Source organism: Aphelocoma coerulescens, chromosome 14 (genome assembly GCF_041296385.1).
Source record: "Aphelocoma coerulescens isolate FSJ_1873_10779 chromosome 14, UR_Acoe_1.0, whole genome shotgun sequence".
Taxonomy (NCBI): Eukaryota; Metazoa; Chordata; class Aves; order Passeriformes; family Corvidae; genus Aphelocoma; species Aphelocoma coerulescens.
Genome location: NC_091028.1, coordinates 3679017 through 3706844, shown reverse-complemented (window position 1 = coordinate 3706844; position 27828 = coordinate 3679017). Strand labels below are relative to the sequence as shown.

The 27828-nt window shown below is 41.0% G+C and overlaps 1 protein-coding gene across 8 annotated transcripts in view; it reads right to left on the bottom strand.

The window, feature by feature from the left end:
- KATNIP (katanin interacting protein) overlaps nucleotides 1-27828 on the bottom strand; it is a 63284-nt gene that overhangs the window by 20034 nt on the left and 15422 nt on the right. For all 8 annotated transcript variants that reach the window (XM_069029625.1, XM_069029629.1, XM_069029628.1 and 5 more), the window contains exons 10-17: nucleotides 26912-27024; nucleotides 26380-26494; nucleotides 25788-25994; nucleotides 20960-21100; nucleotides 15270-16167; nucleotides 4834-5562; nucleotides 4070-4278; nucleotides 309-372 (exon numbers count right to left, since the gene is read on the bottom strand). In XM_069029625.1, the coding sequence (XP_068885726.1) occupies nucleotides 309-372; nucleotides 4070-4278; nucleotides 4834-5562; nucleotides 15270-16167; nucleotides 20960-21100; nucleotides 25788-25994; nucleotides 26380-26494; nucleotides 26912-27024 (2476 nt within the window). The remainder of the gene's footprint in view (nucleotides 1-308; nucleotides 373-4069; nucleotides 4279-4833; nucleotides 5563-15269; nucleotides 16168-20959; nucleotides 21101-25787; nucleotides 25995-26379; nucleotides 26495-26911; nucleotides 27025-27828) is intronic.

Genomic DNA, 27828 nt, shown 5'->3' with positions numbered 1-27828 from the left:
AGTCAGTCTGCACAAATACAAAGGATTGGGAGAGAATTACTGGGTAAGGGACACAGCTGCTAGGAATCCCATTCAGGGACTAGGCAAATGGCTAATGTTATTTTTCTGAGATTAAAAGCCAACTGTTACAATATAATGTTGTAAATGCCATAGCAAACAAAGCTTCTGCCTTAAACATTCAATTACTCTTCTTTATTCTAGACCTGGCATCTGCCACAAAGTGCTGTACAGCTCTGACAAATCAGATCCTCCTTGATAACATGTTTGGGAGAAGTCTGCTTAAGCAAGAAGTAAATGTAAGAACTTACATTTTCCAGTAAATATTCCTGTTTCCTTGGGTATGCATTCAGAGACAGAGTGTGGCTCTTGAACCTAAAAAGAAAGTCAACAGGTGCAAGGAACAGGTTCAATATTACACTTACACTGACTGCTTACCAAGTGTGATATTTGTTCCTGTTTCTTTTTGTATATCAATTTCCCCTCTACCTCCCCCCCCCAGCCTGTCCTGCAAATAATGAAAAACATCACCCAAAATGTAGAATATCAGGTACATTCTTAGAAAGCCAAGACTATTAGGGTGGCTTTTTGCTTAGTGCATATAGAAATGGGAAATGGGAGACTCCACAGTGTGAGCTACCTCTTCTCAAAGAGGCTGAAATTCTTAAATCACACTTATTTCCCTGCAGACTGCCATCAGCAAGTGATAATATGCTGTATTTGCAATATGTTGCAAATCTGTTGCAGAGACAAGAAGTCTGGAAGGAAGTCAAGACCAGAGAGTGCCACCACAATTTCTTGTCAAGAATTAAGAGGCAGAACAAACAAGCAAACTTGTCCAAAAGCTTGTGCTTGTGCTCTGGCAATGCTAATTAAAAATTGCCTATGCTATTCAGAAAAGTGAATAAACAGATGACAAAATTTGCTGATCACACTGGGGCAATCAGGGTAGTAAAGACAAAAATGGCAAAGGATTGCAGATAGAATTCACTTCACTGAGTAAGTGTGATAAAATGGCTAATTCTGTTCACTGTGGGCAAATGCAAAAATGTTACACACAGGGAAAACAATCCTAACCTCACATATACCAGTATTGGGCTTCAAAATAAATGATAGCAGATTAGAATTTTCATTCTTGGCATTTTTATAAGTAGCTCTATAAAAACATCAGCTCAATCCTCATTAGTAGTCAAAAGGCCAAACAGGAAATTAGAAGTCCAGATTCCTTCTCCTTAATTCATCATTAGAAATAAACTTCCTGTCATCCACAACACATCAAATGGATCTACACTGTGCCTAAGAAAAATAAATAAAGACTTGTCAACACCTCTCTCCTACTGTTCCATTAGATCCCTGCAGTTTAACCACTGATCCCCAGGATCTCATGTGTTCCCAGACTGCAATATCCTTCACGAGGCAGCAAATGTCCCTGGGGGAACCAAGGTAATTCAGGTGAGACTGAACAAGAAATGGGCTCTGAAATAAACCCACAGAACCCAGGAAGTGGAAAACCCCTCCCACTGAGGGTACCTCTCTCACAAACCAGTGACTCTATCTGGGATGTCTGATGCCTCTTCCTCAGAACAATTCTAGAAGACCACCCTGGGAATTAAAATTTGCAACTTTACTGAAAATCAAAACCCATGGACACAATAAAAGTCACTGGGTTTACAGATTGCAAAATAATGCCCTCCCTAGCAGAGCATAAACCATTTGTGCCAAGGCACATATCACCTCTTTTCTCCCTTTCTTATCTACTCAGATCCCTATTTAATGATTCCATTCCACTGATGCCAAATGTATTTTCTTTCAGATATGGTCTGATTCTCTACTATTTTAACTACTTCTGCTAGTGGACATTGTCCTACCTGTGTTCTTCGAGTCTTATGGCTAGAACAAAACACCACTGTAATACAGGAGTTATTGGAAAAGCAATAAAAAGTAGAAAGTATTACCATGGTCTTACACCTGACCATACTGTACAGCACCTTCCCTGTGAGGAATAACTAAAGTAGGAGCAACCATTCTGGAAAAGAGAGATTTAGAAGACTAACACAGGGGCATAAATCTCTTGAGTGGCTTGAAGAAGGGAGCAGGGAATAATTGTTTAGTTTCTTCCAACACAAAACCTAGAGGGCGTTAAATGAAGCTAGCAACAAACAGAAGGAGGTTCTTTGTGCCATGCAAGCTCAGCTGGGAAACTTGCCACAGAGCACTGTAAATTCTAAAAGTGCACATGGGTTCAAAAAGCTGGTGGATGAATGAATGCAATAAAATCTGTGGCAGGATATTAAACATAAAGGTTAAGTTAAAAAGTCCTTGTGAGACACATTTCTAAGGGCTGAATGAGTGTTTCAGAGAAACACCACTCTGTGTTTGTGCTGTTCTTTCCTCCTCCATAAGCACTCGCTACTGGCCACAGAGTTGAAGCAAGTGCAATAGTCACAGGTCTGATCTGCTATAAAAGTCAACATGTTAAGGATTCCTGAATTCATGGACAGACATTCATGGCCATGGATAATACTGACAGAAAAGTAAGACACTTCCCTAAGAGCTTTTGAAAGTTTCTAGTAAAACACACCATTTCATCTACTGAATGTGCAACAGGCAATAAAGGTGAATGATCAACAGCAGGGACTGTTCAAACTGGTCAATACTGGTCTGACAACGTTAGGCTGGGGAAGACAAATTGTGCAGTGGATCTGTATCATTCTGGTAGCATAAACATCCCCCTACAGAAATCCTGATGGTACCAGCAAATGCACAATGACAGGGAGATCAATAGCTCACAATAGCTTTTGTTATTCCACTGCTGATACAGGAGTTGCAGAGTTAGAACAGGGGTGTGAAGGGCATCAGAGCTGAACAGCAAAATGAAAGGCAGAGCCTATGTCTGAGCAAGGACCAGACAGTCCAAGGCCAAGCTTCTGCCATGGAAGAGGTCCTGGTGAATGCTTACAATAAACATATGATCAGGAAAGAAAGGTGAATTTCAATTTGTGTTCATGAAATCCTGCACCACGCAAGGCTCTGAACAGTTTCAGACACGGCAAGCAAAGATGGGATCAAAATTACTGGAGAAGTCCAAGGGTTAAAGTCACTCACTCATGGTCTTAACAGTGAGATCACATTCCAATGTCATCGATTTCCTTTTGTCTTGTGAGCCACAAGAAATAGAGGACAAGACAGGAGGGGAAGGTTTGGCAACCACACAAGGCTCATTAGGAACCATATATCCCTGGGAACATTTTGGCTGGAGCAGCTGGAAGGTGGATTGATTCAGCTTTGGATCTCCTGACAGACTCACACATAGGAGTGTGAACCCTAGAAATAGACAACCTCACTGATGCAATGAAAGGTGCTCAGGAAGATTCTGAGAAAGTAAAAAATTATAAGGAAAACAGGTCAAAGACTGCCACACACCATCTTGAGAAAATCCTGTGGGATATTTGCTCAGACACTGGTCTCTTGGGCTGGACTGGCATAAGGCAAGAGCTCAGTGCTTGGAAATACAACCTTCCTCCAAGGAGAGAAATAGCTTCTGCACAGAATAGAAAAGAGGCATTTCTATGCTGCAAAATGCACACAAACCTGTGATGATGCTAAAAAAAGAAAGAGAGGAAAAATAAGGGGAGGGTTGAGAGGAAGAGACTCTTCTCACCTAACATACTTAATCTGTGGAGGAAGAAACCAGCAATATGGAAAATATGGAAAATCCTTTGGTTTGGAGTGTCAGGGAACACAGCTACTCATGGTGTGAGTAACTGTATGGGAAAAAATCACAGATAGTGCAGAAACCTTCAGGAGTACTCAAATCAAAAATAACTCACTCTAGTCTCTGTCCAAATAAGTAAAGAAGTAGGCTTATTAATTAACCAGGGAAACCAAAATTTGGAGGACCTTTAGGGCATTAAAAAAATAGCATAAATTATTGATCTGGTGAAAAAAAGTATTTTAAATAGTCTTAACTGTGTTAGTTCTTCTGCAGTTTTACTCCAGCCTGGAAATGTGTCTATTACTTCCATGTTTCAAAGAGACATTTATAGAGAGTTTTGAACACAGAGGCCCCTACCTGTTGATCCTCTGTTCTCAACCCTGCTTGTGTAAAAGGTCTCTCATCTCCCTCCCTGTCAGCAGTTGTTGGCCTCTTCAGCTCTTCCTCATATCTCAGGGAGCTGGAATCTCCCATTTCTCCATCATATGTCTCATCATAGCAGTAAATGGCTTCAAGAATGTCATCATCAGTAGTGAACAATATGGTATCCCCAAAGTGCTCTGGAGCTGAAGGCAACACACAGAATTAAATACAGAAATCATGCAAGAAGAATCTAAAGACCAATATAAATTATTTTTGGTCCTTCTTTGCATTTAATTTGCAGCAGTGTTTAAAGATAATATATGGCAAATTGATACTGACTACTGCTATAATTAGTGTTTCACTCTCAAACTTATGCTGCACAATGGAAAAACCTAGATAATTCAATCAGATTTCAAATACATATAAAAGGAAATGGGAAAAAAGCTTCCCAATCACCTTTTCCAAAAGACCATGTCTGTGAAAACAAGCAAAAAGCTGTAACTTTGAAATTTCTGGTGCCTGTCTGATGTGATTGAAACACAGACTTGTTGCTAAGACATAGTTTAAAATGGAGATTAGGTCTGTATGCTGCTAAAATCCCCAGTATCAGTGAAGAATGCATTAGTGGGCTTCGTATTATGTTTTTAAACTAAACACCAGCTTGCTTTGAAGTGGAAAGTGATAACAAACAAGCTAAATGTACTTTGCTTGTATTGTACTGCTGTTTCCACAAGGAAAATAAAAAAATGATAGCCTACCTCCAGACAAGGTTCCTGAGGCTTTGGCAATCTCTCCTTTAAAGATGCACTGCTTGTCCAACAACATGATAATGTCTTTCACACCTCGGAACGAGTGTATGCGGGATTTATTGTAATTCCAAATCCTAATCATAGCTACCTGACAGGAATTCACAAAGTCAATAAAGACAAAGTGAGGTTTTCCAGGGGTAAATGGTGCCAGCCAGAGGTGCATATCATCCTGGGTCCGATTCACCCCATCTATTAGGTTGGTTACTATCCTGGGATCATTTCCATAAGCTGGTAAAATATTTATATCAGGGGGTTCCGCTGTTATTTTTGCAATCCGAACAGGCTCTCCTTTAGAACTGAAAACTTCAATTCCATTAAGACCAACATAATGTCTGTCTCCCCACGTTGTTCGGATGTCTATCACCAAGTGCTGCCCACAAGGTAAAACAGGGATTTTAAAATCACTTCCATCCTGTGTCTCCAAAGAATTTTCTTCCTCTTGCCTCTTAGATAGTGTTTGCAGTCCCTCTTTTCTCTGATATTCTCCAGGCCGGTTGATTTTTTGTTGATGGAGAAACTCATCAAAGATATCCCCTTGAAAATCCATGTTCGAGATCCGGCCACGGTGGGAATAATTAAATTTCACCAAGGAGTTCCAGGACTCCTGCAGAGTGTGTTCTTGCTCACTGCACCACTTCACTCTAGAGGTTGCTACATCCTTGATGGGAAAGCCTTCATCTGAAAAGAACATTACAAAGGCATTTAATGTACAAACAGGAGTGGGAGCAAACCACTCCAACACTGACTGTAGAACAATGCCAGTCATATCCGTGTCCCTCACTGTGAAATTCTCTGACAGTAGCACTTTTATTTTGCCTCCCTATCATGAAGGCCACATGCCCCAGTTTCCCTTCCCCACTCAGACAAAATGAACACAATCACTTTTAACTCTGGAGGAGCAGAACTCCTGCCATGATACAAGCTGCAACTAAGTTTGAAGCTGTCAATTCTTGACTCAGCGCCTAAAAAAATTGGGATTTTTGCCCAGTGATACTTACTTGTGTGGCTGCCACAAGAGTTTAAATCATCCCTCTGCATATCTGTAGATCTTTCATACAGCTTGAAATGGCTGAACTGGTTAATGTAAAGCATTACAGAGAAAAGCTGATTCTTCCTCTCAAAATGAGCCACAAGTATATAAAGAAAAGTGGTGGGAAAAGGAGTAGGTTCAGCATTCAGGGAGGATGAGGCGACAATTGCATTCTATGCAGATAATGTCCAAATATTTTTCTCACTTTTCAGCAAGTGTGAGACATAGAAGGAGGATAATGACAAGATATCCAGTGGGAATGCAGTGAGGACAACAAATCAGGGGGGCACAGTGGGAGCAAAGCATGTTCTCCTTGTGGCTGCACTGGGGAACTGCTTAATTTCCATCTCAAAACAATTAAGAACAGATAATAACCAAGATTTTCAATAAAGCAGTCACTTATGTATTTTCTTCAAATAAATGAAGAAAAGGAAGTGGAGTACTAAACAATTGCAGGCTCGTGGGCCAGATTTCACTTCTGTACAATGTCCTTGGGTGGATACTAAAACAAATGACTATCAAGAATAAATGCCAATTGCTGTAAAATGCAAAAGAATGTTTTCTCAAAAGACTGCTCAAGACTAACTCTTAACTGTGTTTTTGGAAATACTGGAAGGAAGCAATGTTCCTAATCTGTCTGTGGCAAATAATCATTTACAGTGGGGACACGGGAGATAAAATTAAGAATTTTAAAGCAGATGGGAAACTACCTGGAAAAGGGTTGTCTTCCAGAATGAAAGGCTGGAGACCCACCTAGCCACTCCTCCTTACCCCACAAGGAAAATGCAGATATGAAGTAAAGGTTCATATTTCAGAGAACATCAGACATTTGTAAGTCCCTTTCTTGCTCACACCACTACCAGTACAGACACTCAAGAGGTGGGTGATCCCCACCAATACCTCCCAGAGCCCCACAGCTCACCTGGAGAAGGCACTGTACATATATTTAGCCCTTGAAATTGTCAAAGCTTGAAAAACTTCAGGATGAGCAGATTACAGAAGAGTATTTGACATCCATTGAATTTCCTTGTTTGGGAGGGTTTTTCCCTTTTCTTTTTAAACATTAAATACTTCCAACAGTCCAGAGGTTACAATTCTGAAGCCCCTCTAGGGCAATGCAATGGGAAGTTAACAAGTTTGTGAGCTACATTAAGGAGTGGCAACAGAAGTGGAGCTCTGGAAGGAAAGCAGAGGTGGCCCAAAAGCAGAGGCCAATGGCTGAAAGCTTACAGGGTTTCGGTTTTTTTCTTTTAAGAATCTAAAATACATTATTTATTAATGACACCTCAAACATCCAATTCTTCCAGGAGTTCAGGAGTGTCTTGAACCATCAATTCATCTGTCCAGATTCTGATGGCAACACACATCACACAATTCCTCTCAAAACTTTATAGTAAACTACATTTTGGGGCAAGACTACACAGAAAAAAATCACCTTTCTTCTCCTTCTGTTGTGTTAATCTCTTTTTTTACTCCCTGCAGTTATAAACAGCAATCATATTTCCATGCTGCAATCACATGCTTCATTTCCCAAATCATTCTAAAAGCTCTCCTCTGTATCTGTTCCACTTGGTAATCAGCTTTCCTGAAAATGGATGATCAGAGCTGCAGTTTTCCAACTGAGGTCTCACAAGTGCCTGTGTTGAGATATTAAGGTTTCCCAAGTACCCAAAATGCCTCTGCTGATCCATCCTGGGAGTGCACTGCTCCAATCACTGCTCACACCAGCATTTCAGTCAGTCTGCTATCAGCTACTCAACCATGATTCTTCTCTTCCTCGGTCATTTGCAATTGATGATTACCCAGCTTACAACTTAATTTTTGGTTATTAGTCCCCAAGTGAGCCTGCAAGCATTCTACTGAATTGCATTCCATTGCTCCAGTCCTCAAGTTCATCATTCTGTGCAGTTCTTCAATCTCCTTAACTCATAATAAACCAAATTATATGTTATTTGCAAATTTTATCAGCATACTCCCACCATTTCCTTTGCACATTAAACTGGTTATCAAAGAAAAATTGATGTTTTTATAGCAACATTAACTCGAGCCAAGCCTGTACGTGCTATTCCTAATTCCTTTTGTTCTTGTGAGCTTTTTAGTGACCAAAGCCATGCTGTGACATCCACACGAGCCTCTGAACCTTCCCTTTGTCCCACTCTCCACTGGGAGCTGCCCTTCTCCCAGCCCCAGGCCAATTAAAATCCAGCACTCTCAGGGCAACACTTAAAAGGTTTCCCTGTTGTTAAAACCCACTCAGCTCCACTTTGAAGATGGCTTTACCCTGCACACACAGCAGAGAGAACAAAAGCTGCTGGGTGCCTGCAGTTTCCCAGGAACTAAAATACACTGGGAGCTTTAAGCACCACAGGACACAACCTGCTCTGAGCAGAATTAGAGGGCATTATATAAAAAAATTACAACCCTCATCTTACAGTTGACAGTAAAACTCCTAATTTATTTCCATTTTTACAACTGAACAGAACTTCCCAAGCTGGGATTTATTTACAGTTTTCACAATGTTAAGGCTTTAATGTAACAGATACTGCAAAATGTGTGAAACAGCAAATGGGCTGCAGAGAGTGGGTGGGTGAAGGGCAGGTGGCACCTGCTCCAAACTTCCCTATTCTTCTCTTCTTTGAGGTATAACTTCACATATACTGATGAAATTGCTGTTTGCTCCACAGAGGGTCAGACAAGGAAAAATTCAGACATTCTAAGATTAGAAAGAACCATTTTCCTCACCTTTGTCTGAAAAACCCCTGCAGTACCTGCTGTAGAATTTGAACTGGCACTCCTTCATTAAGGTACATTTTCTGTTCCTTATCACCGTTACTTTAATGTAAACACCCAAATTCAATATACATTAAGATACATTTGCATGTCCTCCAGATTCTCATTGCAGAGACATCTTTGCCTTTACCTGGGAGGATCCAGACACTGGATGGAAGCAGCAGCTGTGCTGGACTCGCCTGCCTCAAGGTTACACCGAGGCACCCACACTCTTTGGCCAAGCACTAGAAGATTTGCTAAGTTCCTTTTCTCCACCCGAAGGGATTCAGGTAACTCAGTACGTAGACGACCTGCTCCTCTCTGGGGAACAGGAGTCTATGGTAAGAACTGCTACAATTCAGTTACTGAATTTTCTAGGGAGGAACGGGCTGAGGGTGTCAAAACCTAAATTACAATTCGTGCTACAGGAGGTGAAGTATTTGGGACACATAATTGGCCATGGCACAAAAAAATTCAGTGCCGAAAGAGTAGAAGGAATCCTAAATTTACCACCTCCAACTTCAAAACGAGAAATTCGGCAATTATTAGGTCTATTTGGATACTGCAGACTGTGGATTGATCAGTATTCACAATCTGCCAAATTTTTATATGAAAAATTAATGGAAGAAGAACCTTTTAATTTGAATAATTCAGACACACAGAAATGACAAAATTTGAAAGAGAAATTAACAAAAGCACCCATTTTAAGCCTCTCTTCACTAGAAAAGCCCTTCGATCTATTTGTTAATGTGGAGAAGGGAGTTGCCTATGGCGTCTTGACCCAGGAGTGGGGTGGAGTCAGGAAGCCAGTTGCTTTCCTTTCCAAGTTACTAGATCCAGTGTCCAGAGGATGGCCCGTCTGCATCCAGTCCATCGCCGCAGCAGCCGTTCTGGTCTCGGAGAGCCAAAAACTCATTTTTGGTGGAGACTTAACAGTGCATACACCACACTCAATCAAAACCATTTTAGCTCACAGGGCTGCAGAGTGGTTAACTGACCCAAGAGTAGTCAAATATGAAGCCATTCTCATGCACTCAGACCACCTGAGGTTAGTTGTGTGTACACACCAAAATCCAGCCCAATTTCTTTATGGGACCCCTTCAGAAAAGGAAATTGAACACAATTGCATTGAGATAATTGACATCCAAACAAAAGTCAGAGAGGACCTGGTGGACTGTCCCCTCAATGAAGGGGAAATCCTCTTCATTGACGGGTCGTCTCGAGTGGTGGATGGAAAGCGATGCTCTGGCTATTCAGTGGTCGATGGACACCAAATGTGTGTGCTAGAAAAGGGCAGATTGCCACCAACCTGGTCAGCTCAAGTCTGTGAGCTCTATGCCCTAGAAAAAGCACTCCACCGACTAGCAGGAAGCATCGGGACCATTTACACTGACTCCAGATACGCTTACGGCGTAGTCCACACCTTTGGAAAAATCTGGTCCGAAAGGGGGTTCCTAAACACCAAAGGGAAAGATATCCTACATAAGGAATTGATCCTAAAAATTCTAAAAGCACTGCAACTGCCTCAGGTGATCTCAGTGGTGCATATTCCAGGCCATCAATCCGGAACCACAAAAGAAGCTCGGAGGAACAACCTAGCAGACTTAGCAGCAAAAAGAAGCAGCAGTGGAAGAAGAGGTAAAAGTCATGGAAGTGAACCAACTTCCAACTAACACCACCACAACTGACACTATTCCACAAACTAACATTTTACCCACGCCCATTTTCACTGATCAGGAAAAACAAAAATTAGCTTTAATTGGAGCTAATGAGGATTCTCAAGGCCGCTAGTATTTACCAGATAAACGCCAAATTTTAAACAAAAATTTAACCCGAGAAATTCTACAAAATATCCACCAAAGCAATCATTGGGGTTCAAAGGCTCTGGCGGATCACTATCTCAGAACCTTTGGATGCACTGGTGTTTATGAAATAGCCAACCAAATAACCCGGGACTGTGTAATCTGTCAAAAAGTTAACAAAAAGGTAATGAAAAAGAACACTGGCGGAGGAATTGAATTAGCAATCAGGCCTTTCCAAAACATTCAAATTGACTTTACAGAAATGCCTCCTGTCCAGAGGTGGAAATACCTATTGGTAATCGTTGATCACCTTACTCACTGGGTGGAAGCTATTCCAACTGTCAATGCAACAGCCCAGACAGTGAGTAAGGTGATCCTCGAGCAAATTATCCCCCGTTATGGGATAGTTCACTGCATAGATTCAGATCGAGGTACCCATTTTACCTCCCAAATTATACAACAATTAGCTCACCAATTAGGAACAAATTGGAGATTACACACCCCGTGGCATCCACAGAGCTCTGGGAGAGTGGAACGGATGAACCAGACAGTCAAGAACACCCTCACAAAATTAATGCTGGAAACAAAATGGACCTGGGTCAAATGCCTTCCACTTGCTCTTCTTAGAATCAGAACGCAGCCAAGATGTGATTTGGGTTGTTCACCATATGAGATGTTGTATGGGTTGCCCTACCTTGCTACACCACAAGAGTTGAATGTGAAAGAGTGTGGAAACACCAATGTACAACAATATGTACAGATAATTGCCAAAAATCTGGAGTTGCTAAGGGAAAGAGGTTTTCTTCCACAAACTCCCCCACTTGATTTTAATTTACATCACATCAATCCAGATGACTAGGTGTTAATAAAATCCTGGAAAGAAAAGTCATTAACCCCATCTTGGGAAGGTCCATTTCAGGTCCAGCTAACCACTGAAACTGCTGTCCGGACATTTGAAAAGGGCTGGACACACGTCAAGAGGGTGAAGGGTCCGGTGGCACCACCAATTGAAGAAAAGAAACCTCCAGACAAACCATCAAACTAAACACCCTGTTTGAAAGCTCCACTCAGCATCCCTCAGTCCAAGTTAATAAAACCCTGTACTCCAAGTTCTTCCCCAGTTATACCCCGTTAATAAGTGCAGTTTATCCCCAGTTATACCTCGGTAATAAGTACTAGCTACAAGTTGTTAAATTAAGTTGAAAATATTTAGCTGTTAATTCTGTTCCTTGTTATTCCCCTTTACAGACTCTGCCTTCACACAACCATATTGTCACATCAACTGTATAGTAAGGCTCCATTTGAAGCCAGCATTCTCTTCCAATAACAGTCCAATCAGACTCCAAAATTACGGGCACGATAACTCTAATCTTTGACAAGGCCAACCCTAAAATAACCACGAGTTTCCAAAAGCCTGCGATCACTCAAGAACCATCTGAAGGTGAGAAGCCTAAAGAAAGGACGAAAGAAGCAAAGATGACAACCCCCACCAGCAGAGGCAACCCAAATGCTGACAGCTCCTCTCCGGTATGCCTAAAGGGGAAAGTGAGCAACATCCTGCTACTGAGTGTCATCTGTCTCTGGGTCCTCTGGCCTCCCTTTACACAAGCAGCCGACAGCCGCTGTAACAGATGTTACAAAACTGTGTACCAGGCAGAAGGAGGCTCATTTCAAATTCGACACTTTTTCTGAGCACATACTTATGTTAATCCATCTTGTTACAACATAACAGAGCTAAGTATCTGCTCAGAAAAAGGTCACAAGTATTGGATTGGCAAAAACATTGGCACCCAAATACATGAGCAGAAGGGAGAGTGCCCCTCCCAAGACAATTGGCTCTGTTTCAATTTTAGATACATAACCAGGACAGAAGATTTGTTAAAAAGAGAGACCTATGACACTGACCTGATCCAAGAGGTGGTCATAGAAGAAAAGGAAAAACAAAAAGAAAACAATCCTTTGATGTCAAGGAAAAACTTATTTATTGACCTGGCAGAAAGGACTGGACAACAGCTAAATTTAACAAATTGCTGGGTGTGCGGAGGAACTTTAGAATCCAAAAGTTGGCCTTGGCGGGGAGTCAGTCTTGGACCCCCCGATTTATTCCGACTGAGTAATCTTTCCCCCACAACCCGACATGACAATGAAACCTGGCTGCTAAGCAATACTGTTATTGGAGAAAAATGCATCTGGAGGAAAGGAAGAAAATTTTTAGAAGTTGGTGAGACAATATGCAAAAGGTACCTGGTAACTGATGGGCAAAAACACTGGTGGATACCCCAAGAACCAGATGTATTCTGGTCTGCAGAAAAGATTAAAAACAAAAATTGCATTTTGAATCCCGTTAAAAAACTCTGGCAGTGTTGGGATCAAGGAAATCCATACTCTGTCCTGCCACAAATTTCCAAGTACTGGATCACAGCAGCAAGTATACAACCCCACTTCTGGGAAGCACCACAAGACCTCTACTGGATCTGTGGTAACCGAGCTTATTCCAACTTACCACCTCACTGGAAAGGGAGCTGCACTCTTGGAGCCCACCTTGGAATCTCCCTTTACAACGAACTTTCCCGTGCTAAGAGACATGTAATAGGAGGGACCCAGAGGTGGGGAGAAGAAGAATGGCCAGCCAAGAGGATCCTAGAGACTTATGGACCTGCAACATGGGCACAAGATGGGAGCTGGGGGTACCGAACTCCCATCTACATGCTAAACCGGATCATCAGACTGCAAGCACTAATTGAGGACTTACTTTTCTCCCTTGTTTAATCCCTTGCTTCATCCGTCTAATCACCACTGTTGTCCAAAGCATGCCACTGATCCAAGATCTCCAAGGACAACAGCAGTATCCACCATCCACTCGAAAGATTATGTATATCAATAATAAGAAGAAAACCAAAAAGGAAAGAAAAATTGCCCAGCAAGTGTGGGACAGTTTTAAAGAGCTTGAATCTATCCCTGAAGAGCTACCCACCTTCACTTAAATGCAAAGACCAAAGATGCGAGCATAAGAGAAAAATGGGGGACTTGTCATACATGAAATCCCTATTTGTGCTTTGTCTTTGCATATTAAGTGCTTTAATGAATTAATTTTGAGTTAAATATTTTTAAATTGAATGTTAAAATTAACCCATCAGCCCAGGTACAAAAATCAAGTTCCATATCAGTGTTTTCAATTGTTCAAAGTAGTTTATTAAGAGAGTTGCACTCTTCCCAGTTAAAAGTTCCCCAGTTAAAAATCCCAACTTATGCTCCCTTTTCCAACTTCAAACCACCTGTACACCATAAGAGTTATCTTTCCTGTGTTTACTGTATACTTTTACAAGTGTTTTAAGATGTGCTGGATGTATTTTAATACTTTTTTTAGGTGTTTTTACTTGCACTTGGTTCCAAGGATTCCAAAAACCCAGTTCTAACAGCCAGCAGCTATTTTTAGCCCCATAGCCATTACCCTGTAGGCAAGCTCCACGGCAACCTGAATTGTAATGAAGGCATTTTAGCACCCTTATCTCAGCTGATACCACCTCTCTGACAACGATGAGCCATTGGTGGGCTGAGATGATCTGTCAAAAGGAAAGCACCAATCACTTTAAACCGAAGGGGCGGGCTGTGGGCGGGCTGTGGGCGGGCTGGGGCAGAGCAAAGGCACTATAAAACAAGGAGGCAGCCAGACACACGCCCTCTCTCTCGCCGCAGGCTAGCTGTGGTGGATGTCAGTGCTGGGCATTAAAAGCCTTACTCCTATTTAGGAGCCTTTAATAATTATTTTTTTCCTGAATTTTGGACCAGCTAAATCTCAGCCCAGCACTGCAAGTCCTTTTTCTCTAGCTGAGGTCTAGTGCTGTCTCAGCCAGAAGACCTCAAATCCCTGTGCTCCTGGGGCATACCATCTATCGAGCCATAGGATCCCAAATTTTTATATTTTTCTAATTTCTGTAATTTTTCCATTTTTCCGTTTTCAATAAATTATCTTAATTTTTTATTTAACTAAGAGTTGTCTCTTTTCGCACAAATACTATCTCATGCCCTGCAAATTTCATAGCCATGGATTGGCAGATGTTGGGACAGAGGGGAACTTGGGAAGTTGCACAATTCTCCTACTCTTCCCTGGGGACACACTGGATCCTGCCAGAGGCAGAACACAACTGCACAAAGCTGGATCCTGCACCTCCAACAGGAGATTTGGGGAAGGAGGACAAGGACGATCAACAGCACAGAGCAGACAACAGCCAAATTTATTAGAAAACTCTTCATAAATAAACAAGATGTCTGAGGGAGAGGTTTGTAAAGTTATGAGCAGAGAAGGAAAATAAGGGTAGCTTTCCATTCACTCTGAATAAATATAGTGAGCATCTATTCTCACTGAGAAAGACACAAAGCTACTACACAAATAAACTCTGCAAATTTACTCACTACCTTGAGGACGTACTCTTCTTTATCTTTCTGCAGATTTTAATTGATATTAGCAAACATTTGCTGTCTGCAAAACTGTCAATTTTTAGAATATCATTTACTGGAATTTAGTCTTCCATCTGCTCCAAATAAATTAAAAGCCCCTAAATCAGAATGTAAATTTTTCTGAAGAGTACTTCATATCAGGTGTAGGACCAGGAGAGAGACTGAGCATTCTCATGAGGAAAATACCACAAACAGCCAAACTAATATCCCCTGTCTATACCTCCAGGAATCTCAAGAGGTCCCTTCCCACCTAAAATGAGTTTGTGCTTCTGCAAAATGGAGAACACGTCAGCACTTGCACTAAGGTTGCTGTTGTGACCTCTTACCTTTGAGAGCAGAATCATCTTCTCCAAGATTTATAGTGTTTAATCCCAGCTTTTTACCACACATCACACTTCTCCTTCCACTCGTAGGGTACTGTAAACTGCAGCAGTTTTTGTTAGAAAGGGGCTCAAAAATGTCCAAGTCCACATCAGCATCCTTTCTGGTCAGCATTTGTGATCTCCCATCTCCAGTTGCATTTCTACTACTGGGTCTTCCCAGTTCATGTCTCCAACATTTGACATCCTCATTTTTGAGATCTGAAAAGTTTTTCATTATTTCATCTGGCTGTGTTTGAAATCTTGAGTTTAAATTCTGTTCTGTAGCAAGCCACAGAGGCTTCTGCCTACTGGGAGTAACTTGATTATTCTGTGTTACCTGGGAAGATGACTGCAACCAAGAAGGAATTGCACCTGCAGAATCAGACAATTTCCTTCCTGTTAACTTTTCCATTTGCTCACTCAAACAAAGCTCATCATCAGACTGAACGTGCTCTGGAACTGCTGCTACTGCTGCCTCTTCTTTGGCATCTTTTGTACAAACTTGAGATGGGAACACTTTTAGATCATCCTCTAACTGAGACAAATTTTTCTTTGTAAAGTTGATTGAGTTCATCTTAGGCTCAGGAAGATTTTCTTCTGGCAGAGCTTTCCAGTTCAGTGAAGTACTGGTTGATTCTGAGCATTTAAAATGTAGGTCTGTTTTCTTGTCTGGGACTGCAGGTGCATTTCCTTCTTTCCTCTCAGTTGAGGGAGATGCTGAGGTATCTTGCTTGTGATCTGTAAGGTCAATTGTAGTGTTCTGGTCAGCAAGGAGATCTCCAGAGCCTCTCTCTAATTCACCATCAAATACAAGGTTCTCATCAACATACAACTTCACCTTCTTTGCTCCAACATCAAGGTCCTACAAAAATAAAAGTATGAAGATTTCAGTCAAGCTTTCAAGCATTAGATATCACTGCTCTGGGCCTCTGACATTTGAACACTTAATCAATAGACAGATGAAAACAATTAAACCCTGTGTCAGTACGTGCTTTTGACTACTTTTTAATCTAAAGCTGAAACAACTAAAAAATACTGTGGAATAGATAAGCATTTTTTTTAAAGGACTGAAAACCCTGCTAGACACTACTATGAATCATTTTGTCTGGCAAGGTTTGATTATTTAGAAAAGCTTGAGGGAAAAACCCTAGATTAAGTACAATTATATTTGATCAGGATATCAATTCCAGAGGCATATTTTGCTTCAGCATCTCTAACACTCACCACATTCACGACATGTTCCACAGTGAACAACCACCCAGATCAAAGCCACCAGAGTTAAAAAGAGTAACAAAGAGTTACAGAAATGCAGAGCTAGAAAGTACAGTGAGAAAAAAATCATCCAGTCCATCCCTTTCCACTGAAGAATGTAAAATAACCTACACCATTGTGAAGAAATATGGTTTTAACAGTTTTCAACTAATCTGCCTTGATAGCCTATTCCAACACTTAACTAGCCTTTTAAACAGCAGCCCTTTATCTCAGACACAATTCTGCCACTCACAACTTTATGTTCTTCTTCTCTGTGGCACCCACCAATACCTGATTTTTTTATTCCATTGAAGTTGGAACTAATGTTCTTTCTATTCTCTTCACCATTTCCATATAACCTTTTTTCCCCCTTGACAAAAATACCATTATCTTCAAAGAAAATATAGAAGATGAGACACAATCCATCTCTTTTCTGTTCTCTGACTTGTCCATCTCATGGAGTCTTTCAGAGACTCTCTGTTCTTTCCTTCTTTTTGTGAAAACTAAGAAGCTTTTTGTGAAAGTAAGAAGTTTCAGTTTCATCCCTCTTGCTCATCTCCTGCATGTCAGTTCTCCTTGAATACTGATTTAAATTTTCCTCTGCTCCCAGACTAAACCAGTCACTCCTTCCCTTCCAAGTAAAAATGTTGCTGGTTCTTCACTCCTGAACACACTGTTTAAAGCTCACAAGTTTTCATAGCTTCCATCCTGCTACCTTCCCAATAATGACATGCATGAGGCAAAAAAAAATGCAATATGGACCTACCCAGAGGGAAAGCAGAAGATGCAGGCATGAAAAGAAAGCTACAGGTGAGGGAGGGGAGTAGGTGTAGGAATGCAGGCCACATTCCTGATAGGAAAAGATAACCTTCACTAAGTTCCCAGAGAACAGCTGTAAACCCACTTTAATTGGCCATTATGGCACGGCTGCCTGTGGTACTCCTGTAGGATCATAAAGTGCTGTATTTCTGTGCTGATGCAGTCAGCCATAAAACAGGGTATTTTTTCCCCTTGAACGAGGACACTGCTAGATTGATCTAACTGGGGATCAAACCACTTCAGTAATTACATCTATTGAAAACTACCTGCATGGCTTTGCCTGGAATTATGATGGGGAAGAGAAAGACTATCAGGATGCCCCAATAATGATATTTCTAAAATTTCTGTATGTCTAAAATGCCAATGTCCTCCTTAAGTGCTAGGGATATTGGATATTCACAGCTGAATTTGGGATAACTGGAACATTTCTCCATAACATTCCAGCTCTACTGCTGTTAGGAACACTCAGCCTTTAGTTCTGCATTTTTACCTGGAAATTGGTATAAACTGAAGGGGACCACAAAAATATAGATGTACATTTGGAAAGTATTTGTCAATGTCATCATTTTAAATTAAAATCAGCAAATTCTTAAGAACAACTTGTTTTGAAATGAATCCCACTGCGCTCACCAGCAGCAGAGGAGGACAGGTAGACAGAAAAAACACTACAAAATGAGATAGTGGAGCTCATTCTCCCTGAGAAAGGACCAGTCAAGCCCAAAAAAAAAAGGGCCAGTCACTTCAAAATTACTATTCCAGTCAGTGGGACACTCTGTTCTCTGATGCTTTGGAATGTCTGGGATAGGTATTTTAGGAAGCAGAAAAGGTATCTGAACTGTACCAAGATGAAGCAGCCAAGTATTTCTAGGATAACAGAGACAGACTGGACTGAGGCAGACATTCCAACAGCTGATAGCTCAGAAGAGCTAATGAAAATCTTCTGCACCAAAATCCTGAGCAGACTGAGCCTCAGGGAGGAAAAATCTGAACAGATCTCAGACTCCAAGAACAAACATACGCAGGCACTAGACTAAAAACTGCTCTTTTTCATTCCCTCCCACCCCTCTTCTGAGTTTCCAGTTGCTTAGTGATCTGTTCTGGTGGAAAAGATTGACAGTTCAGCTTCCCCAGTACCACTGCTCAGCTCTCCTCGAGCGTGAGGAGGCTGGAAAAATCCCTTCCTCATGAGTAATCCCACCCTGTAAATAAACACTCAATACTTCATCCAGGGCCCTGTTTTTCCCTCCTGGAAGAGTAATTAAAAGGGCACAATGTCTCAGAACAAGCAGGAGCAGTGTCAGAAAGAAAAAAGATTTTGTGAAAACAATTCTGGTTTCTTTGGATGTTCCTTCCCAGCTTGCACCCTCAGCCCTCCCAGAATGTCTGCTGAGATAGTGCTTCCCAAGGAGAAAATAAGGATGGTATTTCTGTCCCTTTTTGTGATATTTGTGCACAAAGGACAGAGCTTAAAACCAGAGGCACTTTTCTGAGAATTCCTCCTGGACAGAGGACCTGAAATTGCTTCTGCCTGACTTTTCAGAGAAGTGTGGAAAAGAAGCTGTGGAAAAGAAGCAGTAGAAAAGAAGTCAAGAGCCAAAGAAAATTCTTCTACAAAACTAATTTGGAAGTTCCAAATTAGGAAGCTGGAACAAAGCTTCTGCATCCTTACAGACAATGCACTTCAGGGGTAATCCAGCACTGAAAAAACTTCCAAGAGAATGGACAGAAACATGTGCACAGGAGGAACAAACACAGGGGCAACCACCTGAAGAAGAAAATTATTCAGCTAAGACCTTCATGCATTTAAGTATTGATTCCATTCCCGGTTTCATGAAGACACAACAGACATCGTACTGGATCTTTGAAAAAAGTTTTAATAGCACCAAGTAACGATGCAAGCTCAAGGCTGTATCAAGTAGTTACAAAATGTCTGACTGTTGCAGACAAACTTGAAAAGAACTGGCTGCTCTTACACTTGTTCCCTGCCTGCAGACTAAAAATGACCTCCTTTTTGCAGGTCTCATCTGAAGTAAATAAAGGCAAGATGAAGCATCCTCTGAGACCTTCCTTGTAATCCAGTGAATCAAGGAATGATGTCATCTGACTTTTTCAGCTTCCTTCAGACATATTTTTTCTCCTTCCAGGCTCAAGTTCTGAAATTCAAATATACAAAAGTACCGCCCTGACTTAATTTTTGGCCTGTTTTTGGAAGCAGTACTTGGACATCTCTCACTTAACGTGGTTTTTGAGGGAAAGAAGGCAGTTAGAATGATTATCAAAATCCACACAGAAATGTGGCTCTGGATTTACATTAGCAGGAAGAAAATTGATAGTTCATTGTATTTTGGGGTTTTATACTTCTTAGACAAAACTTCCTCATGACAAATTACAGAATTAGGTAGAACTGCTTTGTATTTTTCTTTCATCTTAAGGATAATGAGACATTTCTTTAGCAAGAGTAAACTGCTGCATTTCCACCAAAATCCATAGGATTATACTCCCAATGGATTTTACACATTGCCTTATAGCAGGTTATTAAAGAAGCAGGGCCTTGAAACACAGACAAACATTTCTTTGTACTTCCTGCATTATATTCAGTAGATTTGGTAACAAATCATACCATTACCTCCAAGAACAGCAGCCCTTTCGCACACTCTAATGATGATGGAACATCCTGTAGACCACATTTTAGTGAGAAAAGCTATTAAAATTCCAGGAAAATAAATATAAATCATGCTGTAGTAAATTTGTTTTAAGCTGTCCCTTCCATGGCCATTTCCACATGTATAAATTACCATATGTGCTTATATAAGGACATGGATGAGAGCAAAACCAGAGGGATAAAGCCTCTTATTTATAATCCAGGACAGCAAATCCTCTTTGATCCAGTACCTGGGATTTTTTTCTTAACATCACAGTGTACAAACAAGAATAATATTCATGGTGATATTCAAACACACAGACAAGAGACCCTCTGCCATCTGCCATGATATGTCTCCCTTGGAAGAGCAGATTACTTGTTTTATTATGAACACACAGTAGTGAACTTTTTAATTGTCCCTGGCCAGGGAGGGGGGCTGCAACTAGATGATCTTTAAGGTCCTTCCAAGCCAAACCATTTTATGATTCTCATTAAAGTGACAAACCCCAAACTGAGCAAGAGTCAGCCTATGTGTATTTATAGACACAAGAAAACACAGATTTAAACCCGTATTTATTTACACCGTGATTAGACAGCTGAAAGTCTTGGATATTAAGATGCACTTGCCTTTGTATCTTTATTTCTCACCACACTAAAGGATTAATGACAGAACGTGCAAGCCTTTTATTAGGTCTTTAGCGATCTTTAATAGCTTTAAAAGCAAATGCTCCTTGTGCCCATGAAAACATTATCACTACATTGTTAGCACTTACAATTAAGACAAAAGCAAATTTCACAGCAGACAGGGACACCTCATAGCTCCTCTTTTATTACAGGAAATTGTATCTACTTTTATTTCATGCTTTTAGAAAGAAGATCACGCTGAATTTCCCTAGGCAAGGCAAGAGCAAACATACAGAGGAGTTGAGAAAAGACTACTTACACTGGGAGTTGTTGTGTTGTAATTCCAAATCTTGATCTTGGATATACCAAAGTCACGTGACCGGGTGGGATTGCGGATAACAAAGTAAAGTTGGACGGGTGGGTGGAAAGGGCACATCCAAAGGCAGCTTTCCCTGGGCAGCTAAAAACACGGACAAGCAGACTGTCACTAATGCTCCTTCTCCTGGAGCAGGGTATTTTAATTAACTCCCCACCCCCCAACAGAACAGGCGGCCATTAGAAAAGTAAAGGTTTCATAAAATCTGCTACGTAAAGAGCAAAACCTCAGCCTCATTTCCCAAGAGTAAATCCCACTGCCTGTCAGACAGCTCCCAACAACCTGGCAATGAGCTAAAGGTCAGCTGCCTGCTGTCCCAGGGAGACATCTGCACGCTCAGAGCACAGGCACAGCAAGCCCAGTTTATTTTAATCAAATTAATCAGCTTTGCTGGCACTAGGGGGGATCACTGAGCACAATGGACACTCTACAATCATTTTACAATTTCTTCGCTTCTGGTTCATCCCCTAAGGAGGGGAATCTTCGAGAATTTTACTTTACTGCCTGCCTCTATTTTAATCAGGCTTTGCAGATAATCAGCTTCACTTACAGGTCTATTCCCCAGAGCTATATTGGACTCTACACTTGAAATTTTCTAAGATGTCACAGAATTCCCAACATGAATTTTACATACAACTGGCAATCAAGAGATTTGAAAGTACCAAAAAATGCCTCATTCTGGACATTGTTAAGAACTGCTACCTCAACATGTTCAGAATGTAGGAAAAGGATATGTGACAGCTCAGAAAGAAGAGCTTCAGAATCAAAATGTTGAATATTAATATATTTGATGTCCAGTGTTACCCCAAAACAGAGATGAACAAGGGCACAAAGTGAATACACATGCAGGTAACATTCCAGTGATCTGAAATTAGCTGATAAATTAGTTCCCCTTCTGTTCTCAGGGACACACAGTACACAGAAGATAACAGGAAGTAGTTTTGCACATCTTTCTCTCTGGAGTGCTTCAGTTTCTCTTGAAGGCAGTAAGCACAGAACTTTCCTCCAGAGTGCTTCAGTTTCTCTTGAAGGCAGTAAGCACAGAACTTTCCTCTAGAGTACTTCAGCTGTGTAACTAACAATGGCAAGGACAGAGCCCTGCAGCCTGTTCAGAGCTATCATGAATAGATCCACTTCTCAACGTGATCATCTCTACTCCAGACTCTCATGGGTCTCTGCCCCAGAGCCTCTCAAAAAGCTCTGGGAGATTGTTTCTGCTTTCAGTGTCAGTTTGGAGCACAAACAGCCATAAGAGTGCCAGACAGGTTTCATCCTTTCTACTTAAAAAGAAAGAAGCCTCTTGACATCAAAGAAATGAAGGACAGCCCTCAAATCACTGTGAGCCCATCTCCAGGGTCAACTTCAAAGCTGCATCATGTTTTTGAAGCCATACTATGAACAAGAACGGTTAAAAAACAATTTCCCAACCATAGACAACATCTGATCAGCAATCTAGCTGCACACCTCTCCAGTCAGGACCTGACTCCCCAGAAGTCAGTAAGTTCTGGTGTATATTAAGAACCAGAGGTGCCTTCACAGGACCGTACCTGATTCAGCACCAAAATGGAAAGACCTGTTCCTGCTTCTCACTGGTTTCTCTGTAAAACTGCAAATGATGTTCCAAAAATCAGAGGTTTATCAGAGCCAGACCAAGGGTTGTGCCCTGCGTGAGAGGCAGCCATAGAGATCATTTTGTTTATCAGTGGAAATAAGTGATAGGGCTGAGGTTACACAACCTCCCAGGTGTTACAGTCCCCATCAGGGTGTCAAAGATCTGACACCAGAAACTGAAGGCACCTTGATGGATCCATGCCAAAACTCAAGAGACTGAGGAGGACCCTCATGTTTTATCCCAAAGAGTGATATCATGTCTTTGCCTTCACAGGAGGTACTTGAGGCTGGGGTTACTGTCTGAGCTGAAAAGTCTAACTCAAAAATTCTTTGAACCATCAGGGCGAACCTGATATGTTCAGGAGTCGGAATCACATTTGACCTGGACCAAGGAAAAAGGCAAGAGTGGAAACCTTTAGTCTTAAGATTTTGTGGGAGAACTGGCCTCAGGCACTGCTTCTTGTGGGCACTGAAGGTGTAAATGATGGAGAGTAAAGGAAGCCTCAAGCACTGTGAAGAGGAATGACGCAGGTCTAAGGGTCCCCCATGGTGAGGAAAGACCTTTGTTAGATATTTACCTGTCCTTGTTATTCTGAGGTTTAAAAGACCTCTAGATACATATAAGAATCAAAAGGTTTATGGAAAACAATTTCAATAAAATACCTAATGTATGACTTACTAAATATTATCACAAAATCCCAGACTGGTTTGAGTTGGAAGGGACTTTAAAGATCATCCAGTTCCAATCCCCTGCCATGGGCAGGGACACGTTCCACCATCCCAGGCTGCTCCAAGCCCTGTCCAACCTGGCCTTGGACACTTCCAGGGATGGGGCAACCACAGCTTCTCTGGAAAACCTGTGCCAGGGCCTCACCACCCCCACATTAAAGAATTCCTTCCTTATATCTAATCTAAAAAGCTTAGAGCACCTGATATTCTTCCAGGCATTTTTTTCTTTTACAGAGTATCACAAAACACATGGAAGGAGGGAGCTTAAGTGCTCTTCTTAAAAGTCTGCAAGGCTAATAATTAAACTAATAAAATAAAATCCCCCACCTTCAATAAGAGTATTCTCAAAGACAAAAGCACACCTAAATGATCAAAGATAGAAGTGTTTTAACCATGGTAAATTGAGTTTTCCACACAGTAAGTTTTTATTTCAAGTTTTCGTTCTGTTGAAAATATTCATTGCTTGGAGATTGATTAATTTATTGAGTTTTTAATGCACCCTAAAGCTTTCTTGTATGATCTGAAGTGTACACAAACTGGAAATGCTGCTCTGCCTTCTGAAGGAATCTGCAATTCAGGCACCACATACCCACAGCCTAAGAGCATATTCCCTGCCCAGATTGCATCTTGGATGCAGCCTCAAGAGAGGAGACTACAGAGTCACAAATCAAGGGAATATATTAATCAATGAAATATAAAAGCTCATTACTTAAGAATATTGGGATATATAAATGAATGAGTAATACTGAGAATAACAGGTTCATAATGGCTTAATGAATGTAATACTACATAATTTATAAATATCTAGAGAGTCTGAGAGTCACTACTACAACCACTACTACCACCACTGCTACTGAGTGTCACCTGCCAGACAGCACAGCCTAAAAAGGAGAATGGGTATTTATGAGATCCAAACCACAATTTTCACTAAGGAAGACGCTTCAGGTAAAAATATTTTTCTGGAAATAATACTCCATAAGGAGTTCCAACTAAATCTCAAAATACTGCATATCTGTCCTCCTTCAAGTCTCATTTACCTTGCGAGCAGAAAAGTACCATTAGCATGAAATGAGTTGTAATTTATGGTTTTAATAGGCTAAGTTCTTTAGTATCCTTGTGCACTAAAATCATACTAATTTTTCACTAGAATCCTTGCTCTGAAGGCCCATGAGGAGAAATGACACAGAGTGAAAGTGAAGCACAAACAGAACTATGGCTGTATGGAGGGCTGTGGACATTTGCTAATTCTTTCACACCAGTCACTGGTTTTTGTCCATTGTCATTAGTATGGGAGCACCTCGTATCTCTTCATCTTACTGTCTCACACAAGAGCCATGAAAGACTTTTACCTGCCACATATTTTTCTTAATCTCTTGTTCAAAACTACCTACACAGTCTCATATTTGCATGATTCTTCCCTAGGTAAAAGGATAACATGGGAACAAGAGAAAACAGGCACATTTTCTTTGAAAATTTACTTAGATTTGTATTATCCATCTGAAAAAAAATTAGCAGCGAGGCTCCTGTACCTTCAGACCACAAGAATCACTTCAGTTCTTAACGCTGTCTGCATCATTAATTGTTGTCTTCCCTGATGGGGGAGATGTTCAGATTTGTGCCAGGAGACAAAAGGAGGCGAATGGGACTTCATGGCTTCTCAGTCTCCAGACAGGTGTTGATTAATTCTAATCTAAGGAGTACAAGCCACTGGCATGGCTTAGACATAGCACAGAGCAGAGAATGCAGCAAGAAGACAACTTATCAAGACTTCACAGCCTTTTTACAGGTAAATTACCCAATGGAAACTTAAAACACAAGGTATTTTCACTTTTTCACCACTGTCCAACAAGCTCCTAAATCACGTAGACAGGAACTGCGGACTTCTGTATCCAATCATCCCAGACCACTATTGCTGCAAAATATGGAGTTAGTGAAGAAGGAGAAAGAAGCTTTTAACTACAACTGATCATCCATTTTGAGGTTTTCTACTTCTATCTATTTACTATGCAATTAGACCTAAAAACTCCAAATTTTTCACCCAGTGATAATCTCACATAGTATTCTATCACCTAATTCACACCATTGTAGATTCAAATTCTTCCCAGAGGCTAGGCAAATTTTCCCATGGACAAAGGTCAAAAACAGCACTGTCCAGGGGGGTAAAACCTTTCAAAACAGGCAGGGAAATATTCTGTGCATTCTAGATTACCACAAGTTCTAAAACAAAGTTGTAACTGAATACCAACATCTTGAACAGGAGAGCTGGATTTGTTACTAATAAGCAATGTTTGTAGGGCTTTTTAATTATCAGATAGTTGTTGTGCAGTTGGGTTCAAAATGCAATCACATCTCTGAACAAAAAACCTGGTGATAGAGTATTATAGGAATATTATAATGAGAGATTTGAACATCCAGAACTAAGCTGTCTTACATTTAAGTAGTTTTTGACCAGGCAGCACAAATCCCCTGCGTTGTCAGCATTTCGAATGTCCACATCGTGAGGAGACACAAAGATCCTCTCATTGTGCAAATCAAAGAATTCCACCTGGCTCAGGCCCACGTTTGCTGGATTCCCCCAGTTAGAAAGAAGTTCCATAGTCACATAAATGGCATCATGCACTTCCATACTGGTTTTCATCTGGACCAAAATGAAATACGGTAAAAACGTAACTGCCAAACCAATAAAATGTGAAACAAAATAGATTGTTAACACTGCAAAAGTGATGGGTCAGAAGCAAAAAGTTTGCAAAGTCAAGGCTATTTGGATGACATTCAGTCAGTCATTCTGGGTTCCACCAATTCTGCCACACATCAACACTCTTAAAAAGCCTAAAGAGAAGGCAACTCTCTGTTCTTTGTCTGATTCCTTTGTCATTCTGATGAACAGTGATAAATTCTCTTCTCTCACCCTGCCATATGTTTATTATTTGATGTAGGGCAGAGTTGAGGGATGCAGCTCATTCAATGTACTTTTATTTCAATAATACAGGGAAGCACCAATTACAGTGCACAGATGCACAAACCTCCTCTCTCCACATGGAGTTTACTCCAGCTTTGTCACCAGCCAGCGATCTGTCATTGTCACAGGCAGAATGGCTCCCACGCTCCGCAAACGCTTTCAGGAGTCTCTTCTTTTGTCTGAAACAATGTATTCTGGGTTATTTCCTCATAATTTCTGCATTTTTAAGAAATAGTTGGTGCAAAGGTGAAGAGATGGTAGGATGAACCCCACAGGAAAATGCACCCACACACTGAATTTCACAGCATTCCACCTTAGATACACAGAGTTTTTTAACCAAGCTGGGCTCCAGCTCCCAGCTGGTTCTGAGGCAGTGTGAGAAGAGAATGCAGAGGTGATATGAAGACAATAAAGTGAGATGTTGGTAGATCCTGCTCCACAGAAACTGGCCCAAGGCTGCATTCCCCAATTTGCCACTTGCATGGTGTCTCAAGTATTTGATGATTACTGGGTATAGCAATTGGACTGGTGGTATTCTAAAAAATCTGTCTTCAAAGAAGGAAGTTATCCTGAAGCAAATATATATAAATAGATACCTGCTTCCAAAAGGGTAGAATCTCTCCACAGCTCTTGTGACTGTAGTCCTTGTCTGGTGTTTTTCTGGAGGTTCAGTCATTGCAGAAAGAAGAGATGAAACAGAAGATGTCTTCTAAGTAAGAAAAAGATGAACATGTTTCATTCAGATTGTTCTCACTAAATAGCATCAATCTGCATCTCTGGAACAAGTAAGAGTTTGGGCCCAGCTCATCTATACAAAGTTAAAGCACATTCCATGGAATTGGTCTTGATTTGCAATGAAAGAGCTGAGCTTGGAGCTTGATCTGCTGCGTGGAAGAAAATGTAGAAACATACCCTGAGGACTACAAAATACACACACACATATATATAAACATATCTATAAAATCTCACTGTATACATTTGGTAGGACTCAAGGTTGGCCAAAGCTTTGGCACAGGTCTACTAGACCTTCTCCTCAAAAAATGGACCATAAAGTCTCTTAAATCCCCAAACCCCTCAGTTCTATTAGCACAAAATAATGATTTATTTTTTAAATACAGAGCTATCAGTAGGCTACCTAAGAGAAAACAGAGGAAAAGTGCTGCATTCTTACAATGCTATGGGCTCTTTCTCTGACTTTACTTCACTTTTTTCTCAATTTTTGTTGATTTCCTTGCTTATGAGTTTTTAATTGTTTTTAAACATGGTTGCTGGAGGTAAGAGATGAACACACACTGGGGCAGAAAACCCTCAGTGAGATCTAGCAGTGTACAGGACAGCTCTGCTCCAAAAGCAGAGCATGCACTAACAGGGAACAGTACTCATATTAATGAGTCCTGGAGGAAGGTAGGATTCATTGGGATGGAAATCACACATTGTCTTGTTTCAGAAGCTTCCAGGATGAAAATGGCTCAAGTGGGCCTGCAGCTGTGCATTTGACTGTATAGACACATCA